The 17,764-nt window shown below is 39.1% G+C and overlaps 1 protein-coding gene and 1 long non-coding RNA gene across 2 annotated transcripts in view; one reads left to right on the top strand and one right to left on the bottom strand.

Moving 5' to 3' along the window:
• The first annotated feature begins 281 nt into the window (after positions 1 to 281).
• LOC120764179 (probable G-protein coupled receptor 141) lies at positions 282 to 10,038 on the top strand. Its single transcript, XM_040087987.1, has 2 exons — positions 282 to 293; positions 9,091 to 10,038. Exon 2 carries the CDS (start codon positions 9,094 to 9,096, stop codon positions 10,036 to 10,038), a length of 945 nt encoding a protein of 314 aa, XP_039943921.1. The 5' UTR covers positions 282 to 293; positions 9,091 to 9,093.
• Positions 10,039 to 10,143: 105 nt separating this feature from the next.
• The window catches only part of LOC120754205 (uncharacterized), a 33,447-nt gene continuing 25,826 nt past the window's right edge, over positions 10,144 to 17,764 (bottom strand). Inside the window, exon 5 of the long non-coding RNA XR_005701355.2 lies at positions 10,144 to 10,276. This is a non-coding gene — a long non-coding RNA (uncharacterized LOC120754205). The remainder of the gene's footprint in view (positions 10,277 to 17,764) is intronic.

The raw sequence follows: 17,764 nt of genomic DNA, 5'->3' as shown, positions 1-17,764 counted from the left end.
TACAAAGTTCAAAAATATTTTAGGATGAGCACTGTCTTTTCAAGATGAAGGGAAGGATTTTTTCCTCTTGGAGAGGCATATATGCTTATAGAATCAGCATGGTGCTGCATATATGATTTCTTTCTCTGCAGTCTAATGTCATCTTTAGGGTAGGAGTAATACATCTCCTTGTCAATCAGCTCCTCCTTCCATTTTTTTTTTTTTTTTTCACCCTGGTGAGAACAAGCTCCCATAATGAGTGAATTGCTGTGCTGTATTCCTGATGAAAGGCACATCCCCTGAAAAACTTACTGGCTTGCAAAAGATATGAACTAGTAAAATACTTCCAAAAAAAGGTAATCATAAAGTTGGTGATGGATTTTTAGAAGTGGGCAGCAGTTAAATATAAGTAAGACACCTTCTCAAAAAGTCCATTTAGGCTGGATGCAGAACAGATACATTTTGGCTGCAGTTCTGATTCCTCCTCCTGCCCTTGGTGACAAGCACTGAGGCCAAAGCAGAGTCCAATAGAAAAGAGAAGGTATGGAAAAGTTGGGCAAATTGCTAATGTTATTAGTATTAGAACAGTTGGCTTCTAGATCTAGTATCCTTCCCACAGTACCAAAGAAGAAATACTGCAGGTTTTTATGTGAACTTAAGTTTTGGGTTGTTTTCAGTACGTTTCAGAAAGAGCTGGATTCTGGTAAGAGCTGAAGAGAAATTTGAGGAGGTTTTATTGATATGTTATACTTCAACATGGTGCAATTTTGGAATTTCTGTAGGAAGAAAAGGTAGTGAGATAGGCCAAAGGGGAAACAGACTTTTGCCATACCACTTTTCCTCAAGTACATTTAAGCAAATTTGAGTCACAATGCCCAGGGATAATAACTTGCAAAGTGGGTATTTTCTCCCCTAAACCAGGTAAAAATCGAGGAGGAGGCCACCAGATGCATTTCTACTATTCAGAGGAGCTTAAATTTATGGCTCTGCTATGCAAAGGTGTGTGAAACAAGGAATTTCAAGTCATTTTACACACTGTACTTTTCCAAAATGTTCTTTCAGATGTGTCACAGGCAGTATTTCTCACTCATAGGACACCTTGCACTGCCTAGGTGACAGCCACAAATCACAACTGATCCAGAACCCAGAGAGAGACATTTTAAGAAACGCAATATCTATAAAATGTTTTTGGCTGATACTGAATGTTTTTCCTTTTGTAGGTGATTAATATCTTTCTATTCAGGTGCTTGAAATAGTAAAGCACATTAGAAATATGAGTCAAAAATAGGATTTCATTGGTAATAATTACAAGATACTCTAATTACATACTGCCTTTCAGTTCTTCATCTTAGCAGCTGATCTTTTATTTAACAATAAACTGCAAATAACCTGTCACAATTGCAACCTAATAACTGATCAGCCAGTCTTACATACTAGCCCCAGGCCCACAGCTGGCACTAGGAGGGACTCTAAGCAAATCAAAAAGCAGGCTTTTTGTAAGGAGTACAAATTATTATGAATTATGTCCTTCCTGATTCTATGTAATCCACATCAGTTCAGTGTTGTCAGGACCATCACTCAAGCTTTACCCATAACTAACTAAGAGCCAGGTTACCTGCAGCCAATTTAAGGTGTCCAGGTGGGCCTTATTTTTTTGCTTCCTGCCACTTAAATAAGTGAAGGATGAGAATATTTTTCTAGAAGACCCAACCACCATAGCTCCCGCCACCCTGTGCCACACTTCTGAATTAGCACTCCAAATCCTTTAGTCCTGGCAAAATAAATGTAAACAAACAAAACACCTGCGTTGCTATGGTTATTCTGTGTACAACTTTAAGTTTGGAACAGCTGAAAAATCACTAAGAGCATATATTATGCCTGAGCATAAAGGGCATGGTTCTCTTTCCCCAAGGACCTTTCACAATCCAGAGTAGAGGTACCTTGATGCTAATCACTCTCAGGACAAGCAGTCCTTGAAATCTGGTCCAGATTTTCATCTATTATTAAACAACCTGAGCCCTTGAAACTGTTGTTGTAATGCAAACTCAAACTAGGTGATGGCTGAACCCACGTGATATGAAAGTACTATGAAAACATCATACTTCAAGGTTTTTAGGGTATTGCTAAAACTACCAGCAATTACTCAAAAATTGTCAAATACATGCATTTCTAGTATCTGTGTTTAAAGCTGGTGATGAACTAAAATAATCAAATTCTGCAACCAGATCAGTACATTACAGCTGAAAATCTAAACGTACCAGCCTGGAATCCACTACACATGATGTTGGCAAATCCTAGGCAAAATTGCATCAATTTAGCAGGGAAGATCAGTTACTATTATGCATGTTAAGTATTCTATACCTATCTAGATCTTGATGCTTACTACAAATTAGAGACCAAGGCAATGAGGGTGTCTGTCCCAGATCATACTCTGGTATTTCACTATTTGGTTTAATCCTAGATTAAAGGATTGAAGATTTGCCAACTACAAAGATGTGGCAGGAAGTCAACCTGAACAATTTTTATTTGTTTTGAGTGCTTGAGAAAACAACATTGTTATTTATCAACAAAATTATATAACTTGGATGTTATGTAATTATCATATTTCATTAAAAATATATCAATATTGAGCATTTAAAACATTACTTATGCTTCAATTTATGTTTAACTATGTGTTAACTTATTTTATGTATCAAAAATATTGCATAATTTTAAAACACAGATACAAACGCTACCTGAAGGTTTTAAAGGTACCTTAGCTTTCTTTCCACTGGGATGTATTCATTCTAAAACAAGATGTAGAAGAAGCCAAGACAAAACTACTAATTTGAGAAGGCACAAGACTTGATTCAAAGATATCTTAGCTTTAGTTCTGGCTTTGCCACAGAGTTTTCAGCTTTTTATCTGTATGACTTTCAACAGAGCTTTGAGACCAGCTCGCAGAAAAGTACTAGAGAAGACCTAAGCATTAGTGTTATGATCACCTTTTAATATTATCTAAACAGTTATTTAGCTGTGAGCCACTGTTAAAATTGCAAAATGCAAAAAGACAACTTCCTTCACATACCAATCTGCTGTGAAGTAGCACAGAGCAGGACTTCCCTTGTACTTTTTTAACCAAAGGTGAAGCAACAGGATGCAGTCAGTTAAAACGTTCTCTTGTGAGATTACATTTAAAAGTTGTCTGTCTATACTGTTGCTTTCAAAACAAGCATACTCAAATGTAACCATGTGTTCTGACAGAAACTTGTCAAGCCAGCAGGAGGGCAAAACTGACCTTGCAGACTCCTTACAGGGACTGAGTCCCACAGTAAGACATCTTTTACCACACATACAACTCAGAGCAAACATCGTTGCTCGATGAGCCTTTGACACTGGCATGGCTAATCACTTTTTAATTAGGTCCCCCAGTTTCCCTCTGCTAGCACTGTGCAGCTGTAGTGACAGCAGTTCCAAGATCCAGACACTGAGCTAAACTCTTGGCAAAAAGCAGAGCTGAGAAATGTTGCTGGGCTCTAAAGTGAGCTTTATTTCATCCCTTACACTTAGGTGTCTCTGACCACATCCAAACTCACACTTAGTCAGTTACAATCTAGATCATATTTTGCTCTTGTCCTGCCCTGTTTTCTCAAAACACACTTTCAAATCATCCTCTCCACTCTGGGGAACAACCCTTGCAAACATGTCTTTGTGAACTGTGAGGCTCATTTCTTTGTGTACAGTTTATCACTTTAGGCAGTAGTATAAAGCACTGTTCAGAAATGCAAGGCTTTGAAGACCTCTAATGGCTAAGAAGCAGCTGCAAGGTAAGGGATGCTTTGATGCAACCAAAAATCTTCCCAAGGTTGTGTGCTCATGGGCAGCCCTACCCTCACACAGCGCAGCCTCAAGGTTATGGTTTTGTCATAAGCTCAAAGAAGGAAGTAAGGCAATGACTCTTTGAAGTATCAGGTCTTTTGTTTTTTGTTCTTAGCGCTTACATAGGATGAAGATCCAAGTAAACAACACTTGAAGAGTGGAGAGAAACGCTAATCTGTAAGTATTCACAGAATGAAAAAAAAAAAAAAAAACAAAAAAAAACAAACCAAAAGCCTTGGTTTGCAAAGTTTTTAAAAGAATGTTTGCAAGTTTAGGGGGGCAAAAAAACATTCAGCGGTCTATTTGTTTTATTTCTAAGCCATTTTCTGCACAAATGTTTTCTCATTGTGTTTGGTAATTTCCTAGTAAGGGACAACATTGCTTCGTTCTTTTCCATATTGCTACCCTGTAGTTTTACGCTGTCTTCTAGAATGGGAAGACAGTGCATTTTGTTTTCATGCATCTTTTTGTGTGTGTTTGATGTCACCTGTAAGGACAAGAGGGTTTGTTCTCTGTTAAGATACAGTTAAGGAGGTAAATAATCTGTTTTAGGAAGACTTCATGGTTTAATTTTTTTTTTTATTTTATTTTATTTGTGTGTGTGTGTGTGTGTAAAAATATAGACAATTTCAAATGAAAGAGGACTAATTCACCATGCTTTTCTGTCCCTTTTTTTTTTTTTTTTTTTTTTTTTTTTTTTTTAATGGACTGAATTGAAACCACAAAATATCAGTATAATGTTGACACAGTCTGCAAGACATGAGCTGTTAAGCTACCAAATGAGTTAGGGGAATCATGAAAAGTTGTTTGAAAAAAGTCAATGGCTAAATGTAAAAATGTGCTTGATATTAATTTTTATTTTATTTTTAGTGTTTTCCATTAAGCAGGTTTTTATACTTCAGACTTCAGGTGTGTGTAGTTATTTTGAAATTAAAGAAATTCTGCAATTATTCTAGTGGCGTAGTGTACATTACCGTAACACACTATGGAATTAGAACAAAATGAAATGCAATTACAATGTCCTCAACAGAAAACATCTTTGAGACTAAATGAAGATTCTGTGAAACCGATGCAGATTTTAAACTGACTTTTGTTAAAAATTATTTGTATTTTGCACTTCCTCCAACCTAGTCTAGTTCAGCACAGGAATGTCAGTTCTGACAAACACTCATTTTTCAATTTATTAAGCCTGTCAAAAATAAAAATCTTTCATTTGAGTTGATTTTTTTCTCCTCCAAATTCAAATGAAACTTCTCAGTTGGGTGCATGCAGACAGCAAATGCTTCTTCTGCAGAACCCAACTGTCAGAACACATTAAAATCTGTGTGAAGCCTGCCAGTCTCTCAGCAGACGTGTGTGGTGGGATAAATTTTGCAAACACTTGTTATACAGAGTAGAGCTCCTGTTTGACAGAGATTGTAAGAATGTCATCATTTTTGACAAATGAGGTGGGGTTTTTTTAATATGTTGATATAATGTTGATGTAACATAATGGTGACTCATGGACTTGGTTGGGAAAATAGCATGCAATGAAGGGAACAAGCCAGTGACAGGCTGATCTGGATTGCTAAATCAGGCACAAACTAGAATAAGCATTTTACCCCTGCCAAATGTGAAGCTGTTAATCTAAGAACCAAGTACAAGTGTAATGGTAGTTCACTGAGGAGCCACAGGTATGGCTGGGATCAAGGGAGAATGAGCCTCTTTGTCTCATATCAGGTATCTACAGGGGAAGTCAAAATTTGACAGAAGATTTTTAATCTGAATACAGAGGCTGTATAAATTCTGTCCAGAAGTATGGGTAATCTTTTTTCTTTCTTACTTTTTTTTTTTTTTTTTTTTTTGGGGGGGGTGTTTGTTTGTTTGTTTGTTTGTTTGTTTGTTTGTTTGTGGGGTTGTTTGTTTAATTTTTTGTTTTGGTTTTTGTTTGGGGGGTGTGTGTGTGTTTTTTGGGGTTTTTTAATAGTAAGATAGATAACAGTAAGATAAAAGTGAAACAAATTCCTGAAGGTTGGAATGAACATTTCTTACCTGGGAAATTTTGACAGAGATCAAATCATAGAATCACACAATGATTTGGGATGAAAGAGGTCTTGAAGATCATCTAGTTCCAACAGCCCTGCTATGGGAAGGGACACACTCCACTAGACTGGGTTGCTCAAATCCCCACCCAATCTGGCCTTGAACACAGACAGGGCCTGAGAATTATGACTTTTTCTGTCCTGAAGAGAGCAGTCCAGGGAAGTCTCACAGACTGTGCTGTACAGACAGTCACATGAAATGAGTGTGATGACAATATCCACACTGACAACTGACAAATCTTGAATGCACAAGAATCTTTTTGCTGATCATATTTCTGAAAGAAAATAGCCTCTGGCCTGTTGGCAACCTACCTCCTTTGTCAGAATAAAAGAGCTATTTTTGCAATTGTCCCCCAGCCCTTGGCACCAGCAGCTGCTGTGGCATCCAAATGAAGTGGTGCCCACTACTGCCTTGTGGCTGCTCAAGGCTCATGTCCGGCAGAAGTTCAGTCCAGTCAGGAGAGGTTTAGCACAGAGGAAGACCAAACCTGGCTCCAAGACTTGAGCAATATCACTGGACTGGCAGTTGCTAGAGAGGATGGGAAGGCACAAAAAAAAGAACAGCTGTGTCTTGGAAGGTCTGTGTTAATTCTTTTTCCATGTGCCTCCTGCTAAATTCTGGCAAAAGGACTTGTAAGTTGCATTTCAGGTCAGTAGGTTATAACTTTGTGAATGTCAGGATGATAGGAAACCTCATTTAGCCAGAAAGCAGCATTTCCCCTGTGAAATGTGCCTTGTGTTATGTTACACTCTGTATTCATCACGCAATGACATTTCAGTGGGGTGCCTGTACTACTGGGGAGCTGGTAATCTCTTGTCACAGCTGCTAGTGGGTTTTTTGTTGTTATTTTCTTGGGGTTTTTTGTGGGTTTTGTTTGTTGGTTGGTTTGTTTGTTTGTTTGTTTAGGTTTTTTTTTTTTTTTTTTGTAAGATTAATGAAAATTACATATCCTGCAGAATCTTACTACGCAGGGATTTAATGATATCTGCAGAATTCTGCAGAAACCTGCATTTCAGTGACTCTGTTGTCTATTTACAGAAAGAAATAGGTTTCTTGCTGCCCCCATCACTGGGATGTCTGAGGAGAATATCAGTTATCTGGCTTCTGCCTATCTGTTCTTACTGTCTTCAGTTCAAGTTTCACTGCTGGCCTCCAAAGGGTGTCAACAAGGGGTTCTTCCTCTCCAAGTGCAACCTTGTTGCCAGGTCTGCTCACACCAAGCCACATTTCCAGTGTGTTACCTTTCCCCCTCTGACACTTTAAAAAGTTTTAAACTTTAAATATGCATTTTACATCAAAACTGCATGATAAAGCCTCTCTTTAGAGACATCTTCTCAAGCTGAAGTTTAACAACTTGGAGAAACTGACAAAGAGCTCTCGCTAACCCCTTCTGCCTCGCATGGTTGTGAGGACAAAATGAAGTTTCTCAGAAACAAGAACAGAACTGGAAGGAACTTGCACCAGTTCTGATGCAAGAGCTGCAGTGTGACAATCTGCAGTGACTTTGACAGAAAGCTCCTTCACTGCAACCCTTTGTAATTCTCTTAATGTACAGGAGTTAACTGTCCATATGACTCTGAAATGCAAGATCAAACAGAAAAGGTCAATTATGCCAGCAATCAACACATCAGTTTGAGATGTGGCACTTATACTGATTATAATAAGATATCTGGAGTCTTAGATGCATTGGGATAGCTAGAGGATAACTTTTCAAGGTATGAAGAGATCTTGATTACTGTGAGGGTAAGTGCTTAGAAATATTGCTAAGAAACAATACAAAACACCTGATGTGCATAGCAGGTATTCATTCCCCACTATGAGTAATACCAGTTTATAAAACTGTTATAGGTATTTCCTCTTTTCCATCAAATGGGTGAACTGCTAAAAAACTTTTTCCTCTCCCAACTTCTGGCAGTTTGTGCTACCTAAAAGATGGAAATAAAGCTGAAACACCACTCATACAAAGAGACTGAGGAACTATTTTCTGAAGAGAAAAGCATTTGAGTATTAAATGAAAAGTCACAAAAACTTGGGAGAAAACTCCTTCTTGTGTTGTGGGATTCACTGGTAGAATGGATTACTTACCAGAGTCAGTTTTAAATTACAGTTCAGGGAGTAGTAGCAGTATAACTGTGATAATACAGAGCCCAACACTATTCAGTTTTCCCTGCTTCTTTTCTGTAACTGTAATGTGAATGTCCACTGGACATTTTACAGATCCAAATATACCTCAGGATATCACCCTACTTGAACTCTTCCCCTCCTATATGATCTTGTAGTACTTAAAATCCTAACAGAAGCTGCATTCAGATTTATAGGAATTATTTTTAATCTTGCTTTTAGACATTAATATATTAAAAATGTATAGCATACTTTTAAAATTTGCTATTAATTTGCCTCTAGCTCCTGCTTGGGTCAGACAGGATAGTTTACACTCACCCAGGATGTCCTTTCCTAATATTTTCTAGTATCCCATTTCAGAACACCCAGTTACTGCATGTAAGATATGAAATGGCCCTGAGAACCAGGACACTGCCGCCCAAGCCTCTTGGCCTGGCAGGATCTAAGCAGGATTTCCATGGAATCTGGGTATCCACGGTGTTTAATCCCTTGCGTGTTTAATCAGAGAAACTGTCCATGGAGAAGTTGACTGTAATGTGTTCAAAACTCAGCTCTCAGTAATAAACAAAATTTGTATCTTAGCTAGAACAACATATGGTTGTTATTTGGCCCTGGGAAGGACAGATTTGTGTTGCAAATAAACAAATTGATAAATTAGTAGCAGAATTAAAACAATATCTCTGATCTTCACTGTAAAAGCATGCAAATGCTCAGAAGAGAGGAGAAAAAATAACACAGCACAAAACCACCACAATGATGTAATTTCTCTAAGGGTCATTTCTCCCCATATATTATTGATTCATGCTTGTTTTTAGGAGTATGGCTGGAAATGTCTTAAGGCCTAGAGCAGTTCTCTGTCCAACCTTCTCATCCATTTTCCCCTAGGCTGGAGGATGTTTGGATCAAAGTACAGGTTACAGCAACTGATACCATCTGTGAGATTTCAGGATTATTCCTTGAGCAGGAGCCAGGTGGGAAGCCCTTCTGGCTTTTAGGTAGGCCCTCTCATTCCTACCTTATTTTAGCCTTTCTGTATTCTTTCACTTCCAGAATATGTATCAGGAAGATTTCTGGAATATGACTGAAGGGACCAGGAACAGCAGTGACTCCTCTTCTGCCTTCATTCACACCAGCACCATGAGTGCCATACTGGTGACTGTCTACTCGGTTGCCCTTGCTGGAGGTGGAATTGGGTCCATCACAATGTCCTTTGTGCTGCTCAAGATGAACAGTCTCTCTGTGACCACGACTGCCATCATTAACCTGGTCGTTGTGCACAGCCTCCTCCTCTTCACAGTGCCCTTCCGCCTCCACTATTATGTCAAAAAGAAGTGGGTATTTGATATGCCATTCTGCAAAATGGTGAGTGCCATGGTGCACATCCACATGTACCTGACCTTCATATTTTACGTGATCACACTGGTGATCCGGTGGCTCATCTTCTTTCAGTGGAAGGAGAAGGTGGAGTTTTACAGGAAGCTGCATGCCATTGCAGCAAGCGCTGCCGTGTGGATCTTCGTCATGGTCTTTGGAGTGCCACTCTTCTACTTTGGGTATGGACGCTCAGGAGAATACAATAATACAACATGCTTCAAGTTTCACAAAGAACTACAGCACGAGAGTGTGAAAGCCCTGAACTACACTGTAATTGTAGCTGTTGCCCTCATTTCTTGTATCCTCTTGGGCTTGCAGATTTTTATCCTGGTAAAAGTGGCAAGAAAATTTTCTAACTCCCTCTGTTCACACCAAGAATTCTGGGCCCAGGTGAAAAACTTGATTTTCATCTGGGTCATCATAATTTGGTTCCTTCCCTACCACCTGTTCAGGCCCTACTACATGCAGCATGTGAGCGATTTTGACCAGTTAGAAAGCTACAATGAGGTTTTTTTGAGTCTGACTGCCCTGAGCTGTCTGGACCTGCTGTCACTCATACTGAGTGGAAGCCGCTTCTTCAAGAAAAATGTGGGGATGCTCCACAGGAGGTTTCCTTGCTGCTAGCATCAGCCTCCTGCAGCACATACAGGACCTGGGACAGGACAGTGATGACCAGACCCAGCAAACTCCCTCCTCAGCAAGCGAGGGTGTGCTCTGGAAACAGTACAACACACTCACACAGGGCTTTGCACATCAGCTTCCTGAAGTAATGGAACAAATTGCCTCCAGGGTCTCAGCTGGTAAACAGGAAGGTGACCTCAACAATTTTCTCATGGTGCTACCCAGTGAGTTGGGGATGGACCTGGAGAAAAGAGGAGGAAGGTCATGGACTGTTCTGTCTTACTGTTCTTACATCAAGATTTGTGGGTCAAAGGCACTAGGAGGAGACTTGAGAATTGCAATGTAGAAACACAAATAAAGAAGCTGGTTTTTATGGACTAAGGTACAGATTTTTGAAACTATATCATTTCCCCATACAATTCTTATTTATTTCCCTCAAGCTCTCATAAAATATCAGGGAAGATATTATTCTTCCTGAGCAGGTTTGTTTCTTTACTGTTAAGAGAAGAATAATTTTCTAAGTGAATTGAACAATTAAGCCAGCTACTTAAAACTAAACCAGTGATAGATAGTTACTTTTTAAAATATTTTCTCAGAATCACCTTTTGAGATGGTATCCCTGCAGCAGAAAATAATTTTATCTTTCTCATGTTATGAAAATATGTCTAAAAAAACTATACACTTACTGAAATAGACACTGAAAGTTCAAACAAAAGTCTGGTGGGTTTTTTTTGTTTTTGTTTTTGGGGTTTTTTTGTGGGTTTTTTTTGTTTGTTTGTTTGTTTGGGGTTTTTTTTATCATTCAGACAGCATTTATCTTCTCTTCAAAAGACAGATATTCTAGGTACCCAAAGTAGAGATGCTTTTTTTTTTTTTAATCTTATGTTAATTTTCTGTATTTATGAAGTTTATAAGTAGTTACAGTATCTTTAGCTTGAAAGCAATTCTATATATTTTGTACCCTGTACTGGTAGAAAGAATGAAATTGTTACTGCTTGGATTGGAGGGATGGAAAAAGCTAATGGACCTAGTGTAGTTAAAAAGCATATTACATCTCAGTGAGGCATTGTCAGTTGCTGTCTCTGAAGACAGAAATAAATTCCACTAAAAAAGGTGAAAAAATTGGTAAAATATTTCTTTGAAAGACATTGAGGCTTTCATAGCTCAGCTGCTTTAAACCTATCCCCCCCAAAAAAGAATATAAATCTCTAACTCCTCTAAGCAAAGACATCAACAACTAATATATCTTTCTTTTTCTTGACATCTGCATAAGGTCATATTTTTTTTCATCTAAAGTTGGTGGTATAATAATTTAATCATTTAACTAATTAGAGGTTACCAACTGATCGATTTCCATGAGAGTCTCTTCTCATGATGCTGTTGAAATCCACCTTTTCACACACATGAATCTTTCCCTTCCTTTCTGCTTCACCTTCAACATCTCTTGCACATCAGACAGCAATGAAATAACAATTGGTTGATCTTGTTGTACCTGCGCAATCTCAGAGCTATGCTCATGGCTTTTGGTCTCACCAAGATGGTTACTTTACGGGATCCCATCTCTTCTCTAGTCTTTCTACCTTATCTTTCTTCCTTCTTGCTTCAAGATCCTTTATATCTACCAGAGTGTTTGATCATAAAAAGGTATTTTCAGGTCAGAGTATGAGTCAAGCTATACAACAATAAAAGGTGGAAATCACTGAAGTTCTTAGCACAGGTGAGGTGTTGGGCAGCTCACCCTCTGCAAACAGCCTGGACCACATCTGTTGAGAAAGAAATGTGAGAGCTTGCAGTGTGTCTATATGAGAAAAATCTGTCCAAGACAGTGTTTGTTCCCAAAGGATCACTATAAAAAGAATGACAACTACCAGCCAGATTCAACAGTAGCTGGGGAACTACAGAGACTTTCAAAACATGGAAGGAGTCAACTTGAATGTGTAGTTCACTACTGGTTAACTGTGTGTCCTTAAGAAAGCAATAAACTGCTATGATCCAGATTTGCTTTAAAGCTACACAAATAAATCATATTCTCCTTGTGGCGGGAGAGAATGGAAATTGGCATAACATTTTTATTTCCTCCTTTAGCAATGTGGTTGGTTAAAGAAAATGCCTTGCATGCATTCTGTAGGCACTGCATAGCTTTGTAACATTATATTATAACCCTTCTACTATAATAAAGTTATTAACAACCAAAATGACTATGTGCTGAAAAAGTAATCTTCCTCTGACAAAAATGCACATAAATTAAAAGTATTTTAAATCTGAATTTGGAATGAAACATAAAACATGATTTTACAAACAGTATCTCCCAACTAAACAGCCCAACTAATCTTCTTCATCCACGTTTTAAAATCACAAGTAATTTAATTCTTGTAAAAATGCACACTTTCACAGTAGCCTGCACCATAGTATCACAAAAAATAGTAGTGGCTTTTTTCCCTGAATAAAATTGATGCTAATTATGTTAATACTAACTCAGCACGATAATGAGCAAATTAGGGGGCTCAGTAATTCCAGGATTTAAGTTGATGATGTTATCCAGCACCAATTCATGCTTTTTATGGGACCATCTATGCAAACTTTATATCTACCACTTGTCTTGCTTTGTTAGAGTCAGCAATCCTAATTTAAGGCTTTTATCAGACTGTAATCCTACTTGTCTATTTCCCCTCAGGATACAGATCTTTTCTTTCTAGGCAGTTTTCCACAGTCTACATTGCTTGACATTTCCATTTCTATGTATTCCCAATAACCAGGGTGCCTTAGACTAAAAGTACTGGTTGAGGAAGAAGTACTTCCACAGCTACAGGCTAATAAAGGGGTTTTGGGGGCTTTCAGACTTTTGATGTTTTCTCCAGGGATAGAGAGAGATGGGCATGAAAAACCCTGAAAGCAGCAGAGGCAGCAGCTCCTGAATAACAGCCTCAACAGAGTTGCAGAATTGGACATTTCTGACCCATAAAGTCACCCATTTCTGCTGTCTTTAGAGAAATAGAACTTGGCGTGCATTTTCCCTGTAAGTACATCCTATGGCTAGGACTTGATTGGAAGCAAGGGCTGGTTTCAAAAGTCAAAGGGTCATTAATAAAGTACTAGCTTGACTTTCCAGACAAAACTTTCAGAAAATCAAACTAAACTTTCTGACACTCAGTGAAGTAATTTACCTCACTTGCAAGCTGCTGCTTAATAAACCAAAATTTTTGCTGAATAGAGAAAAAAAACCAATAAAGGTAACATACAGTGTCCATTTCCTGGAGACTAACAATAAGTAATATATAGTCCTCTTTTCTCTGGTGAGGCAGCAGACATGCCAGCTGGCTGCTTTCACTCCCAACCAATAATTTCCCTCTTTCTCAGTAATGCCTCCAGTTTGGGAATGTCAGGCTGGTTTTGCTCATCAGCTCGGACATTTGTGCCTTCAAGGAATTGTGTGTCATTCACATGTGACTGACAGAATCACAAAATCAAAGACTGGGTAAGGTAGGAAAGGCCTTCAGTGGATCATCTGATCCACCCTCCCTGCTCAAGCAGAGTCATCCTAGAGGACATAACACAGGATTGCATCCAGATGGTTCTTGGTATCTCCAGTAAGATAGACTCTACCACCTCTCTGGGTAATCTGTTCTAGCACACGGTCACAGCACAGTAAGGAAGTTCCTCTTCATATTCAGATGGAATTTCCTGTGCACCCGTTTCTGCCCATTGCCTCGTGTCCTAGTGCTTGGCATCACTAAGAAGAGCCTGGCTTCATCCTGTTGGCACCCTCCCCTCACATACTGATAGACATTGATGAGGGGCCCTTTCAGACATCACTTCTTGGGCTGAACAGACACAGCTCTCTCAGCCTGGCCTCATAAGGGAGAGGCTCCAGCAGAATTGTAGAGGTGCTCATCTTCGTAGTCCTTCACCGGACCTGCTCCAGGACCATCATGTCTCCCTTGTACCAAAAAACCCAGAACTGGACACAGCACTACAGGTGTGGCCCAAACAGGGCTGAGTAGAGGGGCAAGATCACCTCCCTCGGCTTGCTGGCAAAGCTCTTCCTAATGCACTCCAAGATACCACTGTCCATCTTGGCCACAAGGACACTGCAGCCTCATGGACACCCAGGACCTCCAGGTCCTTCTCTGCAAAGCTGCTTTCCGTCAGGTTGGCCCCCAACCTGTGCTGGTGCAGGGGGTTATTTTTCCCCAGGTGCAGGACCCTGGGGAAACTTCGGAATCTTTGGACAAGTAGGCTCACATGACTCAGGTCTTTCTAATGGAAATGGTGCCAGTCCCACAGCTGGGAAGGGTAGTGCTCAACCAGCTGGGGGCTCAGTTACCAAATCCGACAACCCCACCCACAGCAGGGTCATTGTCAGGAAGGGACACATGCCCAATGCTGACAACAGAGGCAAGAGAGACATTGGCAGAGAAATTTGATAGCATCCTCAAATGCTTCATCTGAACTTGTAGGAAGCAAGACACTGACTTGTGCTCAACAGGGAACACACACTAAGGGAAGAACTCATGGAAAAGACCTCACAGCCCCTGATCTGCTTTAGAGTTCTGCAGCATGAAGAAACATAACAAGCAGCCAGTGGTCGAGGGGAGGCATACCCTAATGGAGTGGTGGCACTACAATCTCTACAGATAAAATTTAAGAATTGCACATAGGACTTTGTCTTCCCAGCACTTCTCCATAGTGGAGCAAGACCTCACAGAGACTTCACTAACAAAACAACTACAAAAATGTGAGAGAAGATAAGAAAGGGCAGATTGTGTCTGCATTAATGGGAAAACATGACTGACAACCTTCAATCTTACCCTTGGAGAGGAGAGTCCCACCTGTCCGGAGGCTGCATGGAGAGAAACACAAATGGATGCAAATACCACAAACATGGACACAGACCACAGTCCCTGCCCTCTGCTACAGAAGGAACAGCTGAATGAGAATCATCTCAAGACATGAAATGTGTCTGTACACTAGAAATAAAGTCACAAAGTTTCCCATAGGGAAAAGCAGTATATAAGTTAAATTCATCTTGCAAGAATAACACTGTTTTTCAGTGGACTGGCCTTCAGAAGTTTAAACCTGAACAGCAGACAATCTGTATATAATATCATGAATCTGTGGAAGTGGCTATTAAAATTAAAGAAAAAAAAAAAAAAGATTGGCAATTTGCTGTTCTTTCATGAAATGACCGTTTCAGCCACATACAATGACTGGGTTTAGGTATTTCAGAAAATATTGGTCATTTGATTACACCCCTGGACCACATCCTTTTCTTGGTCATCACCTGGAATACCTAATGGTTTCCAGCATTTGACAAAATGTCATCTTTTACCACTACTGTTCTAGTAGGGAAGGTCAGGTCAAATATCCATCCAATTAAACAAAAAATTAAAAACAGCTGTACATTTTACAAAGTTGATCTCAGAAGCGTCTTTATTTTCGAAAATGTGATATATAGTGTGCTCTGAAATATACTGTGGGGTATTAAACAGTCTGGGAAATAAAATGAAAAGAGCTCTTTCTGTTATCTTTTAAACCAACAAGTTCAAAAAGATAGAGGTAGGATATTTTGCATAATACATGCCTTCTATTTTCTGTCATTTTGCAAAATAACTGGAAGTGATTAGGAGAAATTATTAAAAATTTTATTCATTTTGCAAAATGTGTGGTTTCACAATATGGCAGTAATGTATGTCAGAAATTGGGGCAAGAGCAGTTGTACATAAACAGAGGGAGCTGAATCAGATTTCTCTCTAACTGCTGAATTATTCCTGAAGTTGTCCCAGGACTTTCAACTTAAATTTAGAGAACAACTGTACAAAAAGAAGAAATGCTCCACATACACGATCCCAAAGAGAGAGTATTGTTCTACTATTGCTGGAATAAAGACAAAAAAGAGAGAATATCAAGTCAAAGTTGAGCCATGAACACTATCTGCTTAGAAAAGTAAGTACAGAGAACACATTCTCTCTGTTTTTAAGTCTAAATGTATATATCAGTGCTTTCCCCATTTACATACACAGAATTATTTCTGATAAACTGCTTATTATTTGCCCCATTTCAGATATGAAATTCTACATGTGGACACACTGAGAAGTTGATTGAGAGCAGGCAAACAGAAGAGGAGTCTCCTTTATGTGTGCATTGAGGATATATGTGATTTAATCATAAAAGCACATATGGCCGTGGCAGCCACGACTGTGCCATGAAACATTTGTTGTCTAAGTGTGCAAACATCACCAGAGATGTTGTTGAGGACTTCAAATCCTTCTGTGTAATGTGCCAAGAAAAGAGAAGGCATTACTTGGAATGGTTTCCTCACTGGTCTGTTTTGAACAACGAGAACCTGGCATGGGGTAAATTGACTGTCAATATGCAGACCATATGTCTGGGCAGCTTGAAGTGGATAATGATGCACCAGGAGTGCATCACCAAATTTTGTGTTTGCCATCCACTTACAACAACAAAAAAAAGCAGCTGAGATGATTCTACAGCTTCTTGACATCTTTCTCACCTTTGAAGACCCTTTTATATTGCAGGACCATGATGGAACATAATTCGTTACTCAGGTAATGCAAGAACTAAAGTATTTGTGGTCTCAGCTCAGCTTTGAGCATGGAAAACCAGGATACTGTAGAAGGAAAGAACTAGTAGAATATCCAAACAGCATATTAAGGAGAAGCTCAACAAGTGTCAGGCAGATAGATGATAATTCGTAGGTCTAGTCAGTGGGAATATGCTTTGTGAAGTTTGCTAAGAATTCGGCGCACCACTTGGGAAGAAAATTCAAGATTACATTTTGAGCTTATATTGCTTTTAATGAATTTACATGTGCAGACTTATGTATTTTTGCATTTATGCAGACTTATGTATGGTTTAATGAATTTACATGTGCAGACTTATGTATTTTTCAAAAATTAACTTAAAACCAGAGAAATAACAGTTCACTGATTTACCTGTCTGCATGTGTGCAGGAAAGGGAGGGATGAGGAAAGGGAGCTATTGGGGGCTTTTTGTGGAAACTGGAACAAGCTCAGCATACCAACAATGCTTACTGTCTCATGCCAATATAAAATCCTGATATTGTTTATATCACGCTGCCATAATGAAGGAGTTAGAAACTGATCTACTTCAGGTTTGTATTGACTTTATTGTAAAAGACTTTTACAGCATGAATTTAATTTCATTAGGAAGCAGAGTAAATTAGTGGAGCTGTTTCTCATTACTAACGTAACCCATGTATATGCAGAGTCTCATTAGCTCTGCTGTTATCTCCTCTGTATACTCTGTTATATAAATAAAGAGGCAATTTACTGTAGCACTACTCTGATATTCAAGAATATGCTCCTTTCAGGGCTGCTGAATGGATGTTGCACACTTTTGTGCTCTTTATTTTGTCTCAACAATAATCAGCCTGGAAACTCAGTAACAAATAAAAAAATGAAAAATAACCACACTTGAAAATGGACTTATCATTCCATCTGCCACTGAGAGGAGACTGTAAATCTGAGCTGATACCTGTTTCACTGAGCAGTATTAATGCTCAGTCAACTAAGCAGTTGAAAGGCTGAGACTTCTCTGATTCTTTTGAAGAGTTAGATCTTTTTGTAGTGCAGCAGTGGGGTGTGGACAAGGATGGAAACCACCACTACCAAACTTAACACCCCAATGAATGTGAAGTACAGGAAGCTGCAAAATTAGAAGAATAAATGAAACACATGACAAAGCAGTT

Source organism: Hirundo rustica, chromosome 1 (assembly GCF_015227805.2).
Source record: "Hirundo rustica isolate bHirRus1 chromosome 1, bHirRus1.pri.v3, whole genome shotgun sequence".
Classification (NCBI taxonomy): domain Eukaryota; kingdom Metazoa; phylum Chordata; class Aves; order Passeriformes; family Hirundinidae; genus Hirundo; species Hirundo rustica.
This window is presented reverse-complemented; position numbering and strand designations above follow the sequence as displayed.